General features: G+C 41.5%; 1 protein-coding gene across 3 annotated transcripts in view; it reads left to right on the plus strand.

Moving 5' to 3' along the window:
* The window catches only part of sugt1 (SGT1 homolog, MIS12 kinetochore complex assembly cochaperone), a 62,558-nt gene that overhangs the window by 37,090 nt on the left and 6,787 nt on the right, over positions 1 to 18,681 (plus strand). For all 3 annotated transcript variants that reach the window (XM_062070247.1, XM_062070249.1, XM_062070248.1), the window contains exons 11-12: positions 10,792 to 10,882; positions 17,433 to 17,605. In XM_062070247.1, coding sequence (XP_061926231.1) covers positions 10,792 to 10,882; positions 17,433 to 17,605 — 264 coding nt within the window. The remainder of the gene's footprint in view (positions 1 to 10,791; positions 10,883 to 17,432; positions 17,606 to 18,681) is intronic.

Below are 18,681 nucleotides of genomic sequence, written 5' to 3' on the forward strand. Positions count from 1 at the left end.
CGTCCCGCCGTCGATCACTGGAACGCAGGTGCGCACGGGTGCTGATGAGCAGATGAGGGCTGGCTGGCGTAGGTGGATAGCTAATGTTTTTAGCATAGCTCTGTGAGGTCCCGTAGCTAAGTTAGCTTCAATGGCGTCGTTAGCAACAGCATTCTTAAGCTTCGCCAGTCTGGAAAGCATTAACCGTGTAGTTACAGGTCCATGGTTTAATAGTATTGTTGATTTTCTATCCATCCTTCCAGTCAGGGGTTTATTTATTTTGTTTCTACCTGCAGTTAAGCTCTGTAGCTAAAGTGCTTCGTCGATGTATTGTCGTGGAGATAAAAGTCACTGTGAATATCCATTTTGCGTTCTCGACTCTCATTTTCAAGAGGATATAGTATCCGAGGTGGTTTAAAATACAAATCCGTGATCCACAATAGAAAAAGGAGAGAGTGTGGAATCCAATGAGCCAGCTTGTACCTAAGTTACGGTCAGAGCGGAAAAAGATGCGTCCTGCACTGCACTCTAGTCCTTCACTCTCACGTTCCTCATCCACAAATCTTTCATCCTGGCTCAAATTAATGGGCTAATCGTCGCTTTCTCGGTCCGAATCGCTCTCGCTGCTGGTGTAAACAATGGAGAAATGGGAGGAGCCTTTCAACCTGCGACGTCACGCTACTTCCGGTAATGGCAAGGCTTTTTTTTATCAGCGACCAAAAGTTGCGAACTTTATTGTCGATGTTCTATACTGAATCCTTTCAGCAAAAATATGGCAATATCGCAAAATGATCAAGTATGACAAATAGAATGGATCTGCTATCCCCGTTTAAATAAAAACATTTCATTTCAGTAGGCCTTTAACTGGGCTACCTGGGAATAATACAACATAATTAACATTTCAAATCCTGGAATTTTTTGGAACTTGGAAAAATTATAGTTTGAATTTGCAGAATGGTGGAATGTGTTGAAGGTGGAATGGTTCGAATAGGTTGAAAAATGTGGAAACGGGGAAAGTTTAAAAAATTGCTAATTCGTTTTGAATGGGGAAAAGTGTCCCGGAAAACCTGGAATTCTGGGAAATCTGGGAATTTTTGGAATTTGACAAGGGAAAGCCCGCGATTCCCGAATAGGCTGAACAGTTTGAAGTTGGAACGGCTTGAAAATGTGGAAGGTAGAGCGCGTCAAAATCTGGAGAAGAAGAATAAGTTGAATAATAATAAGTTGAATCCACACTGATTTTTTTTTTAATTTTCAATTAAATTGTCAGCATATTTGAATGTAAAAAAAAAAAAAAAAAGTTTCAACACAGCTTTCCTAATAAAGACACAAATTAACCCCCATAAGATCTAAGCCAACTTAAATAAGAATACCGAGGCCAAACCGTAATCTTTACACAAAGTGTTATTTTTTAGCATGTGTGTCATTGGTAGCACATTATCGTCAGTATGACCTCTTCCTGTCCTCCGCCACAAGAGACATTCCAACCGCAGGGGTCACCGCCACAACGGGGAGCCAATTACACACCATTGTGTCTGATCAGAACAGACGGCTGATATGTGCGTGCGCGTACAGTACACGGTTCCCCACAAACACTCGACGCGGCTTTGAATCCGCTTTTATTTGACCGTTCAGTTCCGAGCTCATCTTTTCTCCCTGCAAATAGCTAATGTAGCGTCGCCCCTCTTTAATTTCCATGCCTGTCAGTGTTGGAAATGTTTAGATCCGTTTGTGCGTCTTTCAAGCTGAGGCTGTTTTGGAAATTCGCAGGGGCTTTGAAAAACAGAGATGCTTAGGAGGGGGGGGGGGTTGTTGACAAGTGACACGAGACCCCACTGCCCTTCTGTAAATAGCATGTGTGTGTGTCCGTGGTTGCCTGTGTGTGGCCCCGAGGTCCTGATGGTGGTGGCCCTCCATGTGGCTCTGCTGTCACATCCCCTTACGGGCCGTCGCGTTGCCTGTCACACACACGGAAACGCACACAGCGTCGGCCTGCCATGTCGTTAAAAGCCAGGAAACGCAGATGTGGCAGCAGATTAATGTTGTATGGCCCAGTCGCACGCACACGGGCAGATTCACACCGAACACACACAAGGGGCGCCACATTTAGCACCGCGGATAATATTTGACGTCCTCTGCGTCACCTGAAACACTATAGGAATCTTTTCTGGCTTTGTAAACGTGTATTTTCCTTTTAATAAGGTTTTATACAGGCAAAATGTATGCAAATACAGTTGACATACACGTGTAAAGAACATAATGTCATGGCTGTCTTGAGTTTATTTTTGTGTGATAGAGTGATAGGAGCACATATTTGTTGGTCAAAAAAAACATTCATGAAGTTTGCTTCTTTTATGAATTTATTATGGGTCTACTGAAAATGTGACTTGGTCAAAAGTATACATACAGCAATGTTAATATTTGCTACATGTCCCTTGGCAAGTTTCACTGCAATAAGGCGCTTTTGGTAGCCATCCACAAGCTTCCGGTTGAATTTTTGACCACTCCTCTTGACAAAATTGGTGCAGTTCGGCTAAAATTGTTGGTTTTCTGACATGGAGTTGTTTCTTCAGCATTGTCCACATGTTTAAATCAGGACTTTGGGAAGGCCATTCTAAAACCTTCATTCTAACCTGATTTAGCCATTCCTTTACCACTTTTGACGTGTGTTTGGGGTCATTGTCCTGTTGGAACACCCAACTGCGCCCAAGACCCAACCTCCGGTCTGATGATTTTAGGTTGTCCTGAAGAATTTGGAGGTAATCCTCCTTTTTCATTGTCCCATTTACTCTCTCTCCCATTTACCTTTTTGTGATAGAGTGATTGGAGCACATACTTGTTGGTCACAAAAAACATTCATGAAGTTTGGTTCTTCTATGAATTTATTATGGGTCTGCTGGGTCAAAAGTATACATACAGCAATGTTAATATTTGCTTACATGTCCCTTGGCAAGTTTCACTGCAATAAGGCACTTTTGGTAGCCATCCACAAGCTTCTGGTTGAGTTCTTGACCACTCCTCTTGACAAAATTGGTGCAGTTAATGTGTTGGTTTTCTGACATGGACTTGTTTCTTCAGCACGTTTAAGTCAAGATTTTGGGAAGGCCATTTTAAAACCCTAACTCAAGCCTGATTTAGCCATTCCTTTACCACTTTTGACGTGTGTTTGGGGTCATTGTCCTGTTGGAACACCCAACTGCGCCCAAGACCCAACCTCCGGTCTGATGATTTTAGGTTGTCCTGAAGAATTTGGTGGTAATCCTCCTTTTTCATTGTCCCATTTACTCTCTCTCCCATTTACTTTTTTGTGATAGAGTGATTGGAGCACTTACTTGTTGGTCACAAAAAAACATTCATGAAGTTTGGTTCTTTTATGAATTTATTATGGGTCTACTGAAAATGTGAGCAAATGTGCTCGGTCAAAAGTATACATACAGCAATGTTAATATTTGCTTACATGTCCCTTGGCAAGTTTCACTGCAATAAGGCGCTTTTGGTAGCCATCCACAAGCTTCTGCTTGAATTTTTGACCACTCCTCTTGACAAAATTGGTGCAGTTCAGCTAAATGTGTTGGTTTTCTGACATGGACTTGTTTCTTCAGCATTGTCCACACGTTTAAGTCAGGACTTTGGGAAGGCCATTCTAAAACCCTAATTCTAGCCTGATTTAGCCATTCCTCTTTACCACTTTTGATGTGTGTTTGGGGTCATTGTCCTGTTGGAACACCCAACTTTGCCCAAGACCCAACCTCCGGGCTGATGATTTTAGCTTGTCCTGAAGAATTTGGAGGAAATCCTCCTTTTTCATTGTCCCATTTACTCTCTGTAACGCACCAGTTCCATTGGCAGCAAAACAGGCCCAGAGCATAATACTACCACCACCATGCTTGATGGTAGGAATGGTGTTCCTGGGATTAAAGGCCTCCCCTTTTCTCCTCTAAACATATTGCTGGGTATTGTGGCCAAACAGCTCCATTTTTGATTTATCTGACCACAGAACGTTCCTCCAGAAGGTCTTATCTTTGTCCATGTGATGTCAGATGATGTGCTCCAATCACTCTATCACAAAAAAATAAGAAATTATTGGAAGGGTTAGTGCATGTGCCTCACGATACGAAGGTCCTGAGTAGCCCTGAGTTCAATCCCGGGCTCGGGATCTTTCTGTGTGGAGTTTGCATGTTCTCCCCGTGACTGCGTGGGTTCCCTCCGGGTACTCCGGCTTCCTCCCACCACCAAAAACATGCACCTGGGGATAGGTTGATTGGCGACACTAAATTGGCCCTAGTGTGTGAATGTGAGTGTGAATGTTGTCTGTCTATCTGTGTTGGCCCTGTGATGAGGTGGCGACTTGTCCAGGGTGTACCCCGCCTTCCGCCTGAATGCAGCTGAGATAGGCTCCAGCACCCCCGCGACCCCAAAAGGGACAAGCGGTCGAAAATGGTTGGATGGATGGATTATTGGAAACTCAAGACAGCCATGACATTATGTTCTTTACAATTGTATGTAAACTTTTGATCGCGACTGTACATTCATTTTCGCGTCAAAATATCACTTTGGCGTTTTTAATAATGAAATATCAATACAAATTTGATCCAACCAAAATTTGTTGAAAACACGTCTCAGCGGAAGATGTTTGCTGTTCCTCTTGGCTAAACGCCGCACTGAGTTGCAGGACGGGGAGAGAATAAGGAGCATCAAAACAAGCTCACTAGTTAACTTACTTCTTGTCGCCTCCATTTTCTCTCCGAGCCACAATCTTGACGATTGTTCGCTTTGCTGCGAATCATATTTGGATGTTTACAATCCGAACACTTTAGTTCCGAAAACAGTTGTGATTCTCAAACTGTGGTATGAGGGCTCCATCAAAAGAATCACTTAAACATGGGGTACTCGAATCTTGTCATATATACATTGTGATATTAGTTATTTACACAGAAACATTCTGTAAATATTACCGTATTTTTCGGACTATAAGTCGCAGTTTTTTTCATAGTTTGGCCGGGGGTGCGACTTATACTCAGGAGCGACTTATGTGTGAAATGATTAACACATTAGCGTAAAATATCAAGTAATATTATTTAGCTCATTCACGTAAGAGACTAGACGTATAAGATTTCATGGGATTTAGCGATTAGGAGTGACATATTGTTTGGTAAACGTATAGCATGTTCTATATGTTATAGTTATTTGAATGACTCTTACCATAATAGGTTACGTTAACATACCAGGCACGTTCTCAGTTGGTTATTTATGCCTCATATAACGTACACTTATTCAGCCTGTTGTTCACTATTCTTTATTTATTTTAAATTGCCTTTCAAATGTCTATTCTTGGCGTTGGCTTTTATCAAATACATTTCCCCAAAAAATGCGACTTATACTCCAGTGCGACTTATATGTGTTTTTTTCCTTCTTTATTGTGCATTTTCGGCCGGTGCGACTTATACTCCAGAGCGACTTATAGTCCGAAAAATACGGTAATTGTTTCCAAACGCTGCCTGTAACACGGCAGTAAAACGGCTGATCAAACAAAACAGAAGTCATCGTCATGGACCCACGAACTGCGGAAGCTGCTGTCCAATCAGTTAAACAGACTCAATAACTCCATGGTGACGTCTTGGTGAATTTACTGAAGAATTTGTGAAACTGAAACAATACCAAAAGAATGCCATTGTAAGTAAATGAGTTATAACTAAATAATAAGTTGTAAGGTGTGAATGTGGAGTGAATGAATAATGGGTTCTCACTTCTCTGTGAGGCGCTTTGAGTGTCTAGAAAAGCGCTTTATACATCTAATTCATTATTATTATTATTAACAATGCTTAACTCGAAACGTTATAGCATATTAGCTAATGCTAACGACGCTTGCGTGATTACATTATAATAGCGCGTACAAATATGCATGAAAGCACTCCTACAGACATCACATAGGGGACAGTTTAGTAAGTAAGAATTTTTTTTGTTTTACTGTAAAACTTACAAACGTTGCTTGGAGTGATGAATGAAGACTCCATACGAGTAGAAATGATATGGATGGCTGGAAGACGAAACGGCATTTCTACTTCCGGTTTAAAGCCAGTTTAAATGGAAGGACCGTGTCCAAACAGTAACACACCTTAGTGTATTTGCTTGTCTTTTAAAAAAAAAAATTTCAACGATTTGCATTACGGGCGTCAGCAAAGAAAAATACTTGATTTAGCCACCCCATTATATAAGCCGCAGGCTTCAAAGCGTAGGGAAAAAAAATAGCGGCTTATAGTTTGGAATTTACGGTAATCAAATGCAACTTTTCCTTCATGAAGCCAGCAGTAATTGCGATGGACCTGTGCAATTGTAATGATGAACTTTAATCATAAATCTGGACTAGGGTTGTACGGGACACCGGTACTAGTATAGTACTGCGATACTAATGAATCGTATTCAGTACTATACCGCCTCTAAAAAGTACCGGTCTAACCGGGCTAACTAACGATAAAGGTGAAGCTATAACATTGAAACGCCCAAAGGAAGAGGTGCTTTACGACATGGCTAGCTAGTGGCTAAAGTCCATCCGCAGTCGGAGTGTTTTAGCTACTTCTAAATCACTAATCCTTGTCTCCATGGCGAGAAATAAAGTACGTTTCTTACAAGTATCAGGAATAGCGAAACCTGCTTCACTACACACCGTAGGAGGATACAATAGCTCGCCGGCGTCACAATGTAAACAAACGCTATTGGTGGATCTACACCTGACATCCACTGTAATGATATCAAGTACAGGAGCGTATCTAGTCAATACTACTATGATTACATCCATATTTTTTAGCATCACAAAATCTTTTTCCGTTTTTTTTTTCAACTTATAAAGTCAGGAAATATGTCCCTGGACACATGAGGACTTTGAATATGACCAATGTATGATACTGTAACTACTTGGTATCGGATCTATACCTAAATTTGTGGTTTCATCCAAAATTAATGTAAAGTATCAAACAAGAGAAGAATAAGTGATTATTACATTTGAACAGAAGTGTAGATAGAACATATTGAAAGAGAAAGTAAGCAGATATTAACAGTAAATGAACAAGCAGATTAATAATTCATTTTCTACCACTTGTCCTTAATAACTTTGACAAAATAATAGATTGGAAAATGACACAATATGTTACTGCATATGTCAGCAGCTAAATTAGTAGCCTTTGTTTGTTTACTTACTAATAAAAGACAAGTTGTCAATTATGCTCATGCTTTATTTAAGGACAAACTTGCAATAAGAAGCGTATGTTTAATGTACCCTAAGATTTTTTGTTGAAATTAATAATAATAATAGATTTTATTTGTAAAAATCACTTTACATTGAGTAAACATCCTCAAAGTGCTACAGTGTATTAAAAAAAATAGAAATAAAAAGATAATAAAAAATGAATAAAAACTAGAACCGCCAAATAGCTAAAACTAGTATGCATATATCTTAAAAAAAAAAGCTTTTTTAAAAAGAATGGTTTTTAAGCCTTTTTTAAAAACATCCACAGTCTGTGGTGCCCTCAGGTGGTCAGGGAGAGCGTTCCACGGACTGGGAGCGGCGGAACAGAAAGCCCGGTCTCCCATAGTTCGTAGCTTTGTCCTTGGAGGTTGGAGAAGGTTAGCCTGTCCGGAGCGGCGGATTTGGGGGTGAGTAGTTCTTTGAGGTAGAGGGGGGCATTTCCATGGAGGCACTGGTGGGTTAGTAGGGAGACTTTGTATTCAATCCTGAGTGGAACAGGAAGCCAGTGAAGGGATTTGAGAGTTGGTGTGATATGGTCATATTTCCGCACTCTCATCAGGATCGTAGCAGCACTATTCTGCATGTATCGCAGCTTCTGGATGCTCTTGCTGGGGATCCCGACAAGAAGTGCGTTGCAGTAGTGTAGCCAATAATGTAATTTTTTGTGGTGCCCTTTATTTACAAAAGTATCTAAAAGTACCGAAAAGTATCAAAATACATTGATAATATTGGTATCGGGACAACACTAATCTGGATCTTTCTTTTTTTTTAGTTGTTACTTAGTGTTTTACGGCCCTTCCTACTGTAGGTGAGACCCAGAGTTAATTTCGTCACTGCATGGATGCATCAAATTGTGGCCCTTTAGTTGATGTTAAAACACAGAAGTAATTCATTAGGTAGCAGCAACGATGGTCGTTTGACACAAAAGATTAGTGTCGGCCCTCTTCTGCTTCCCTCACCCCTCGCTGCACTCTTTGCCACTCTTGCCTCATATCGCTAATGTCGTCCACCTCCGGTTCCCGCTCCAATCCCGGCCCTCATAAATGAAGCATCGCATTGCCCAGCGGAGCAGAAATGTTCCCTAATTGCACCGACATAACCAGCGCTGCCTTTCACATGCACACGGACACACGCGTCGTTAATGGTTGGTGGCAGCACAGTAGTGGTGGTGGGGGATTGGTTACAATGGGCTGCGGATTGCGTGCCTTTCTGGTACAGTCGTGGTCAAAAGTTGACATACACTTGTAAAGAACATAATGTCATGGCTGTCTTGAGTTTCCAATCATTTCTACAACTCTTTATTTATTTGTGATAGAGTGATTGGAGCACATACTTGTTGGTCACAAAAAACATTCATGAAGTTTGCTTCTTTTATGAATTTATTATGGGTCTACTGAAAATGTGACTTGGTCAAAAGTATACATACAGCAATGTTAATATTTGCTTACATGTCCTTTGGCAAGTTTCACTGCAATAAGGCGCTTTTGGTAGCCATCCACAAGCTTCTGCTTGAATTTTTGACCACTCCTCTTGACAAAATTGGTGCAGTTCAGCTAAATGTGTTGGTTTTCTGACATGGACTTGTTTCTTCAGCATTGTCCACACGTTTAAGTCAGGACTTTGGAGAGACCATTCTAAAACCTTCATTCTAGCCATTGACATCACATGGACAAAGATAAAACCTTCTGGAGGAAAGTTCTGTGGTCAGATGAAACAAAAATGGAGCTGTTTGGCCACAATACCCAGTAATATGTTTGGAGGAGAAAATGTGAGGCCTTTAATCCCAGGAACACCATTCCTACCATCAAGCATGGTGGGGGTAGTATTATGCTCTGGGCCTGTTTTGCTGCCAATGGAACTGGTGCTTTACAGTGAGTAAATGGGACAATGAAAAAGGAGGATTACCTCCAAATTCTTCAGGACAACCTAAAATCATCAGCCCGGAGGTTGGGTCTTGGGTGCAGTTGGGTGTTCCAACGGGACAATGACCCCAAACACATGTCAAAAGTGGTCAAGGAATGGCTAAATCAGGCTAAAATGAAGGTTTTAGAATGGCCTTCCCAAAGTCCTGACTTAAATGTGTGGACAATGCTGAAAAAACAAGTCCATGTCAGAAAAACAACACATTTACTAATTTTGTCAAGGGGAGTGGTCAAAAACTCAACCAGAAGCTTGCCAGAAGCCTGTGGATGGCTATGTGGAGGGGGCGTGGCCTGCGGGCCTACAGCGGAACGGGGTGTGCCAGGACAGGCCTCGAAGTCAGCGACAGGTGCGTAGATGGCCCAGGTGGGCTGTGTTATCTAATCACCTGTCGCCCTTTAAAAGCAGCAGCCGGTATCCACAATTTGTGGAGGTTACCCTCCAGGGGGTTCTTCGGACCACCAAGTACCGACATGAGAGCCCGGTTCAGGGTTACGATTAGGGCTGCAACAACTAATCGATTATAAAAATAGTCGGCGATTAATTTAGTCATCGATTCGTTGGATCTATGCTATGCGCATGCGCAGAGGCAACTTTTTATTTTTATTTTTATTTTTTTATAAACTGCAACATTTACAAACAGCTGAGAAACAATAATCAAAATAAGTATGGTGCCAGTATGCTGGGGTTTTTTTCCCAATAAAATACTGGAAAGGATAGAAATGTAGTTTGTCTCTTTTATCAGATTATTAATCGATTAATCGAAGTAATAATCGACAGATTAATCGATTATCAAATTAGTTGTTAGTTGCAGCCCTAGTTACAATACAGTTTTATTTGGTCAGTCTCTCCCCAGGTTGCTTTCCAGCAATTGTCTTTATGGCCTGTCAGTCTTGCCCTCGCTCTCACGTCAGCTCCCCTCCAGCTCCCCCCCTCCTCTCTCCTTCCGGCTGCTGCTTATACAGGGCGACAGGTGATTAGATAACACGGCCCACCTGGGCCATCTACGCACCGGTCGCTGACTTCGAGGCCGGTCCCGGCACACACCGTTCCGCTGCAGGCCCGCAGGCCACGCCCCCCTCCACAGGCTACCAAAAGCGCCTTATTGCAGTGAAACTTGCCAATGGACATGTAAGCAAATATTAACATTGCTTTATGTATACTTTTGACCCAGCACATTTTCAGTAGACCCATAATAAATTCATAAAAGAACCAAACTTCATGGATGTGCCCTGTCAATGCAGCTCAACTCTAAATGCACGTCCATGCCAGTGTCGGCCGCATTGTGTTCCGCCTCTCCCTTGTTTTCCCGATGTAATGATTGGAATCAGATGCTCCCGCCACACCCTGCTCATTCCATCGCTCACACTGGCCCTCTGGCTGACAGGCATCTCGTTAGTGCACCGTGTCTGTCGGTGAAGTACGAGATTGAGCCGTGCCCTCGTCTGTCCCCGACGTCTCATTCCCGCACGGTCTGAGTCGTCAGCAGAGAACAGACGGTCCTCTCCGGCCCCAGTAATGATCCGATGTCCCGTACCTTCAAGATGTCACTTTTATTAGAAATGCTATTTTTGTCCCCCCCACGCGCCAAAGAAAAACATTTTGTTTCACGTTGTCTCCTTTCTTCCCCCTCCCTCTTGTCTGGTCAGGTGGAGATGAAGATGAAGAAGACCGAGGCCATCCGATGGGAGAATCTGGAGGGAGAGGGACAGGAATCCAACATCAAACACTTCAATCCCAGTCAGTCCATAGTTTCTGCATTTATCAACCTGCCTTAAACCCACGTCTTCATTCTTTCACAGTGCAAAAAAAATAAAAAAATAACCGAAATGAAAGTAGGCCGTCCAGCTCTCAAACGGGTCTTTTCAGTAGTGTGACAGCCAAAATACGGACAAAAAGGCAGCCTTCTGACAGCTCAATGTGACTCAATATTTCAGCCCGCATGCTGCGCCGCCGACGGGATTAATGACTTTATATAAGCGTGCAATCAAACTACCCGTTGCATTCAACCAGCTCAACCTCGAGCTTCCTGTTTACTTGTGTCCCTTTTTGAACACAAGCCTTGACACCCAATATTGTGAGATCACAGTGCCGTATGTCCACACTTGGCCCCAATATGTCTGCCGCTTGTTTGCCGCTTTATTTATGCAAATCTGCGTCTGGATTACATGTATCGCCCTTCCCCCTTCCATCGCTTATTGCAAGGAAATGCAGAAATGAAACGATGTGATCCCTCCATTGAAAAGTAATGTAAAAAAAATGTTGTCCGAAACAAAATTGTTTAGCTGACATCTCACGCAGCTCCAAACTGTTCTTAAAGGCCTACTGAAAGCCACTACTAGCGACCACGCAGTCTGATAGTTTATATATCAATGATGAAATCTTAACATTGCAACACATGCCAATACGGCCGGGTTAACTTATAAAGTGCCATTTTAAATTTCCCGCTAAACTTCCGGTTGAAAACGTCTTTGGATGATGACGTATGCGCGTGACGTAACCAGTGAAACAGAAGTATCGGTACCCCATTGAATACAGTACAAAATAGCTCTGTTTTCATCTCATAATTCCACAGTATTCTGGACATCTGTGTTGGTGAATCTTTTGCAATTTGTTTAATGAACAATGGAGACTGCAAAGAAGAAAGCTGTAGGTGGGATCGGTGTATTAGCGGCTGGCTGCAGCAACACAACCAGGAGGACTTTGACTCGGATAGCAGAAGCGCTAGCCGACGCTAGCCACCGACCGCACGGATGATCGTGGTGAAGTCCTTCGTCCTTCCGTCGATCGCTGGAACGCAGGTGCGCACGGGTGTTGATGAGCAGATGAGGGCTGGCTGGCGTAGGTGGATAGCTAATGTTTTTAGCATAGCTCTGTGAGGTCCAGTTGCTAAGTTACCTTCAATGGCGTCGTTAGCAACAGCATTTTTAAGCTTCGCCAAGCTGGAAAGCATTAACCGTGTATTTACATGTCCATGGTTTAATAGTATTGTTGATCTTCTGTCTGTCCTTCCAGTCAGGGATTTATTTATTTTGTTTCTATATGCAGTTAAGCATGATGCTATCACGTTAGCTCCGTAGCTAAAGTGTTTCGTCGATGTATTGTCGTGGAGATAAAAGTCTCTGTGAATGTCCATTTCGCGTTCTCGACTCTCATTTTCAAGAGGATATAGTATCCGAGGTGGTTTAAAATACAAATCCGTGATCCACAATAGAAAAAGGAGAGAGTGTGGAATCCAATGAGCCAGCTTGTACCTAAGTTACGGTCAGAGCGAAAAAAGATATGTCTTGCACTGCATTCTAGTCCTTAACTCTAACGTTCCTCATCCACGAATCTTTCATCCTCGCTCAAATGAATGGGGTAATCGTCGCTTTCTCGGTCCGAATCGCTCTAGTTGCATTGAAAACAATAGGAAAATATGAGGAGGCAATCAACTGACTACGTCACGCTACTTCCGGTAGGGGCAAGGCTTTTTTTTTATCAGATACCAAAAGTTGCGATCTTTATCGTCGATGTTCTCTACTAAATCCTTTCAGCAAAAATATGGCAATATCGCGAAATGATCAAGTATGACACATAGAATGGACCTGCTATCCCCGTTTAAATAAAAAAAAATCATTTCAGTAGGCCTTTAATATGTGTTCAAAAACATTTTATAAAAAACATTAATTGAGAACAAGGCCCTCTCAGGCTAAATTTGTTGACACTTTTTTAGATAAAATAATTTTGTATACTTATATAATCAAACTTAAATTTAGTTTGAGGCATGTTTAATTTGTATGCCACTTTGGGGCAGTAGTCGTTTGAATTTTTGCCAAATAAATACATACAGTACAGGCCAAAAGGTTGGACACACCTTCTCATTCAATGTGTTGTCTTTATTTTCATGACTATTTACATTGTAGATTGTCACTGAAGGCATCAAAACTATGAATGAACACATGTGGAGTTATGTACTTAAAGGCCTACTGAAAGCCACTACTACCGACCACGCAGTCTGATAGTTTATATAGCAATGATGAAATCTTAACATTGCAACACATGCCAATACGGCCGGGTTAACTTATAAAGTGCAATTTTAAATTTCCCGGGAAATATCCGGCTGAAAACGTCTCGGTATGACGACGTTTGCGCGTGATGTCACGGATTGTGCGGAAGTATTGGGACACCATTGTGTCCCAATACAAACAGCGTCTGTTTTCATCGCAAAATTCCACAGTATTCTGGACATCTGTGTTGGTGAATCTTTTGCAATTTGTTTAATGAACAATGAAGACTGCAAAGAAGAAAGCTGTAGGTGGGATCGGTGTATTAGCGGCTGGCTACAGCAACACAACCAGGAGGACTTTGAGTAGGATAGCAGACGCGCTATCCGATGCTAGCCGTCGAACGCAGGTGAGCACGGGTGGTGATGAGCAGATGAGGGCTGGCGTAGGTGGAGAGCTAATGTTTTTAGCATAGCTCTGTCGAGGTCCCGTAGCTAAGTTAGCTTCAATGGCGTCGTTAGCAACAGCATTGCTAGGCTTCGCCAGGCGGGACAGCATTAACCGTGTGGTTACAGGTCCAGGGTTTAGTTCAGTGTCTCCTGATAGTAGAAGTAATAGTAGTATTGTTGATCTTCGGTCTATTTCCAGTCAGGGGCATGTTTCTTCTGTTTCTATCCGCAGTTAAGCACGATGCTATCACGTTAGCTCCGTAGCTAAAGTGCTTCGCCGACGTATTGTCGTGGAGATAAAAGTCACTGTGAATGTCCATTTCACGTTCTCGACTCTTATTTTCAAGAGGATATAGTATCCGAGGTGGTTTAAAATACAAATCCGTGATCCACAATAGAAAAAGGAGAAAGTGTGGAATCCAATGAGTCCTAGCTTGTACCTAAGTTACGGTCAGAGCGAAAAAAGATACATCCTGGTGTCCTGCACTGCACTCTAATCCTTCACTCTCACTTTCCTCATCCACGAATCTTTCATCCTCGCTCAAATTAATGGGGTAATCGTCGTTTTCTCGGTCCGGATCGCTCTCGCTGCTGGTGTAAACAATGTGCGTATGTGTGGAGCCCTTCAACCTGCGACGTCACGCTACTTCCGGTACAGGCAAGGCTTTTTTTTTATCAGCGACCAAAAGTTGCAAACTTAATCGTCGATGTTCTCTACTAAATCCTTTCAGCAAAAATATGGCAATATCGCAAAATGATCAAGTATGACACATAGAATGGATCTGCTATCCCCATTTAAATAAAAAAATCTCATTTCAGTAGGCCTTAAATAAAAAAAGGTCAAATAACTGAAAACATGTTTTATATTCTAGTTTCTTCAAAATAGCCACCCTTTGCTCTGATTACTGCTTTGCACACTCTTGGCATTCTCTCGATGAGCTTCAAGAGGTAGTCACCGGAAATGGTTTTCACTTCACATGTGTGCTTGAAGCTCATGGAGAGAATGCCAAAAGTGTGCAAAGCTGTAATCAGAGCAAAGGGTGGCTCTTTTGAAGAAACTAGAATATAAAACATGTTTTCAGTTATTTCACCTTTTTTTTTGTTAAGTACATAACTCCACGTGTGTTCATTCATAGTTTTGATGCCTTCAGTGACAATCTACAATGTAAATAGTCATGAAAATAAAGAAAACGCATTGAATGAGAAGGTGTGTCCAAACTTTTGGCCTGTACTGCCGATGCCAATATCTGCTGTACAAATGAGAAGTCTGGGATATTTCTCTTGTTGTATTTGACATGATTAAATGGACATATTTAATGTTTGGTGCCGCCGGACGAGAGCAGGAAGGGGACAGAAAGAAAAAAAGAGTATTGTTTTTCTACCCAGCGTGGTATCGGTATATAAATGATACTGTTATGATTAGATCGATATTTTTCTTTTTCTTATTACAAAGTCTTTCTTTTGTCATTTTTGTTATTGTTACCACGCTAATCTAGTAAGTCTCAGAATACAAAAAGAGAGCCAATTGTTTCATTTTGTTTAGTTACCATGCACTTGCCACTAGGGATGATACTCAAAACCGGTTTTCCCGGTTGTTCGATAAGAAAAGAACAGAGTTCTCGGACTCGAATCCCTTTTTGAGAACCAGTACCCGTTATCGAGACCACTATAGTAAAGAAAAAGAGTTGGTTCTTTATTCGAATCCCTCGGAACGAATCCCGTCCCGACCAGAAATGCTCCGTGTGACATCACAAGAAATGACGTCACGTAGCTCAGTCATTAGGCGCAGATAGCGAAAGCAGGAAAAAAATGGACGGGAAAAAGCGCTCCAAGGTGTAATAAAGTTCAAAACAAAAGGTATAAGCCAATGAATAACTTTACTGAGAGATTTGAGCAGGGTACAAAAACATGACGGACACTTTTACGACCAACCGGAAACATAGCAACCAGGCTAGCAACGTACCTCCTTTACGGCAGCTGTCGCAACGTTCTTAAAGCAACCGCAGCACATACATATATGACATCTCCCTTTTTTAACTTTTGTTTTTCTTTCCTTGTAAACAAAACAAGATCACACTGTATATGTGCTGTCTGTCTAATTATAAATAATGCAGACGAGGTGTGTTGGCTTAGTTCTTGACGTTTACTTTCACAGCGTGCTCATAATCTCATTCTTACGTGACGACATGCAGCAACACTTTTCGGGGCTACCGCGCATGCTCGTCACTCCCGTTGCATGCTGGGTAGTGTAGTTGTTATATTCCCTAGCTCAGGGGTCGGCAACCCAAAATGTTGAAGGAGCCATATTGGACCAAAAATACAAAAACAAATCTGTCTGGAGCCACAACAAATTAAAAGCCATATTACATACAGATAGTGTGTCATGAGATATACATTGAATTGAGATGACTTAAAGGAAACTAAATGAGCTCAAATATACCTACAAATGAGGCATAATGATGCAATATGTACATATCGCTAGCCTAAATAGCATGTTAGCATCGATTAGCTTGCAGTCATGCAGTGACCAAATATGTCTGATTAGCACTCCACACAAGTCAATAACATCAACAAAACTCACCTTCGTGCATTCACGCACAACATTAAAAGTTTGGTGGACAAAATGAGACAGAAAAAGAAGTGGCATAAAACACGTCCTAGAAAGTCGGAGAAAGTTACACATGTAAACAAACTAAGGTGAGTTCAAGGACCGCCAAAATTAGTAGGACAAAACGACGCTCGCCAAATACTCGAATCAGTGAAGCATGTTTAATATAAACAGTGTGCTTTATAACAATTAGTGAGGTTTGTGTCATGTTTGTCCTCCTACAGAAACCATATTAAAACAAAAAAATATTTTTTCCCCCTCATCTTTTTCCATTTTTCATACATTTTTGAAAAAGCTTCAGAGAGCCACTAGGGCGGCGCTAAAGAGCCGCATGCGGCTCTAGAGCCGCGGGTTGCCGACCCCTGCCCTAGCTCTTAACATCTTTCCCCCTATAAAGAAATAATGTTAACTCAATAAAGTGTATTTCTTTTTTTAGCTTTAACTTTTCATTTTTTCAGCATTGTAACCACATTTGCAAACAACTTTTCTCTTCATAGAAGTTTCTTTCAATAAAGAAATAAACTGCAAAAATGTCAAAGCATCATAACAAACAGTTATGTCAAATAGCAGCAGAAGTGCACTTTTTGGAGAGCTGTACTATCTTCAGTTTTGTGCCCAAGGGACTGATTTTATTTAACACTATATTATTATTTATACACCTATAGTGATCACAGAGACAGGTTGTTTCTGTGTTACTGTATATATTTGTTTTTCTGAAAAATCCCACTTAATATACTTTGGGTAACAACAGTCAATATTTATTTCTTTTCTTTTCTTTTTTTAGGGGGGTAACAGTCAATATTTATTTATTTATTAGATTAAATTGTTTTCTTATATAATAAAAGTGAGCTTTTGTTAAACCAATTATTGTGTGTTTTTTTCCACATACAACAACCTATCTGGACTCGAAAAGAGAATCCATAAGGAATCGGTTCGATAAGAGGATTCGATAATTTCTTGTCAAACATCATCCCTACTTGCCACTATTTTTGTTAAAGATATTGTCAGGTAGAATTTAATGCTACAAGTGTAATACATCAGTAAATTTAATAAGATGCACTTTATAAAAATGTGTTATTGTGTATACTTGCTATAAAACGTATCAAATGGGGACCAAAGATGTTGATGGGGACATCGGCGAGGCCCTGCAACAGCGTGTGATCTGCCTATAGAGAGCGGCGGCCCAGGTTGGAAGGTGAAGGAGTGCTGCATATTCACTCCTTAACAACAAATGTGTTCCTCAACAGACGAGTACCCGACATCGTCCCAACACGGCCGCAAATGGGACAAAATCGTGGGGGACATTAGCGAGGAGGAGAAGAACGAGAAGTTGGAGGGAGACGCGGCCCTCAACAAGGTCTTCCAGCAGATCTACACCGATGGTTCAGACGAGATCAGACGTGCCATGAACAAGTCTTTTGTGAGTGTGACTCTCCATGCTTTTCACTTTAGAGCCCTCATTACTCTACATTTTTTAAATTTCATACTACAAAACCCTAAACCAGTGAGGTTGGCACGTTGTGTAATTCGTAAGTAAAAACAAAATACAATATTTTGCAAATCTTATTCAATTAAATAGACTGCAAAGACAAGATATTTAATGTTCCAACTGAGAAACTTAATTTTTTTGCAAATAATCATTAACTTAGAATTTAATGGCAGCAGCACATTGCAAAAAAGCTGTCACAGGGGCATGTTCACCACTGTGTTACATGGCCTTTCCTTTTAACAACACTCAGTAAACGTTTGGGAACTGAGGAGACACATTTTTGAAGCTTCTCAGGTGGAATTCTTTCCCATTCTTGCTTGATGTACAGCTTAAGTCGTTCAACAGTCCGGGGGTCTCCGTTGTGGTATTTTAGGCTTCATAATGCGCCACACATTTTCAATGGGAGACAGGTCTGGACTACAGGCAGGCCAGTCTAGTACCCGCACTCTTTTACTATGAAGCCACGCTGTTGTAACATATGGCTTGGCATTGTCTTGCTGAAATAAGCAGGGGCGTCCATGATAACGTTGATATGTTGCTCCAAAACCTGTATGTACCTTTCAGCATTAATGGTGCCTTCACAGATGTGTAAGTTACCCATGTCTTGGGCACTAATACACCCCCATACCATCACAGATGCTGGCTTTTCAACTTTGCGCCTAGAACAATCCGGATGGTTCTTTTCCTCTTTGGCCCGGAGGACACGACGTCCACAGTTTCCAAAAAACAATTTGAAATGTGGACTCGTCAGACCACATAACAATTTTCCACTCTGCATCAGTCCATCTTAGATGAGATCGGGCCCAGGAAAGCCAGCGGCGTTTCTGGGTGTTGTTGATAAATAGATTTGGCTTTGCATAGTAGAGTTTTAACTTGCACTTACAGATGTAGCGATGAACTGTAGTTACTGACGGTGGTTTTCTGAAGTGTTCCTGAGCCCATGTGGTTTGATTGATTGATTGAGACTTTTATTAGTAGGTTGCACAGAGAAGTACATATTTCGTACA

The sequence above is a fragment of the Entelurus aequoreus genome, linkage group LG14 (genome assembly GCF_033978785.1).
Source record: "Entelurus aequoreus isolate RoL-2023_Sb linkage group LG14, RoL_Eaeq_v1.1, whole genome shotgun sequence".
In the NCBI taxonomy this organism is placed as follows: domain Eukaryota; kingdom Metazoa; phylum Chordata; class Actinopteri; order Syngnathiformes; family Syngnathidae; genus Entelurus; species Entelurus aequoreus.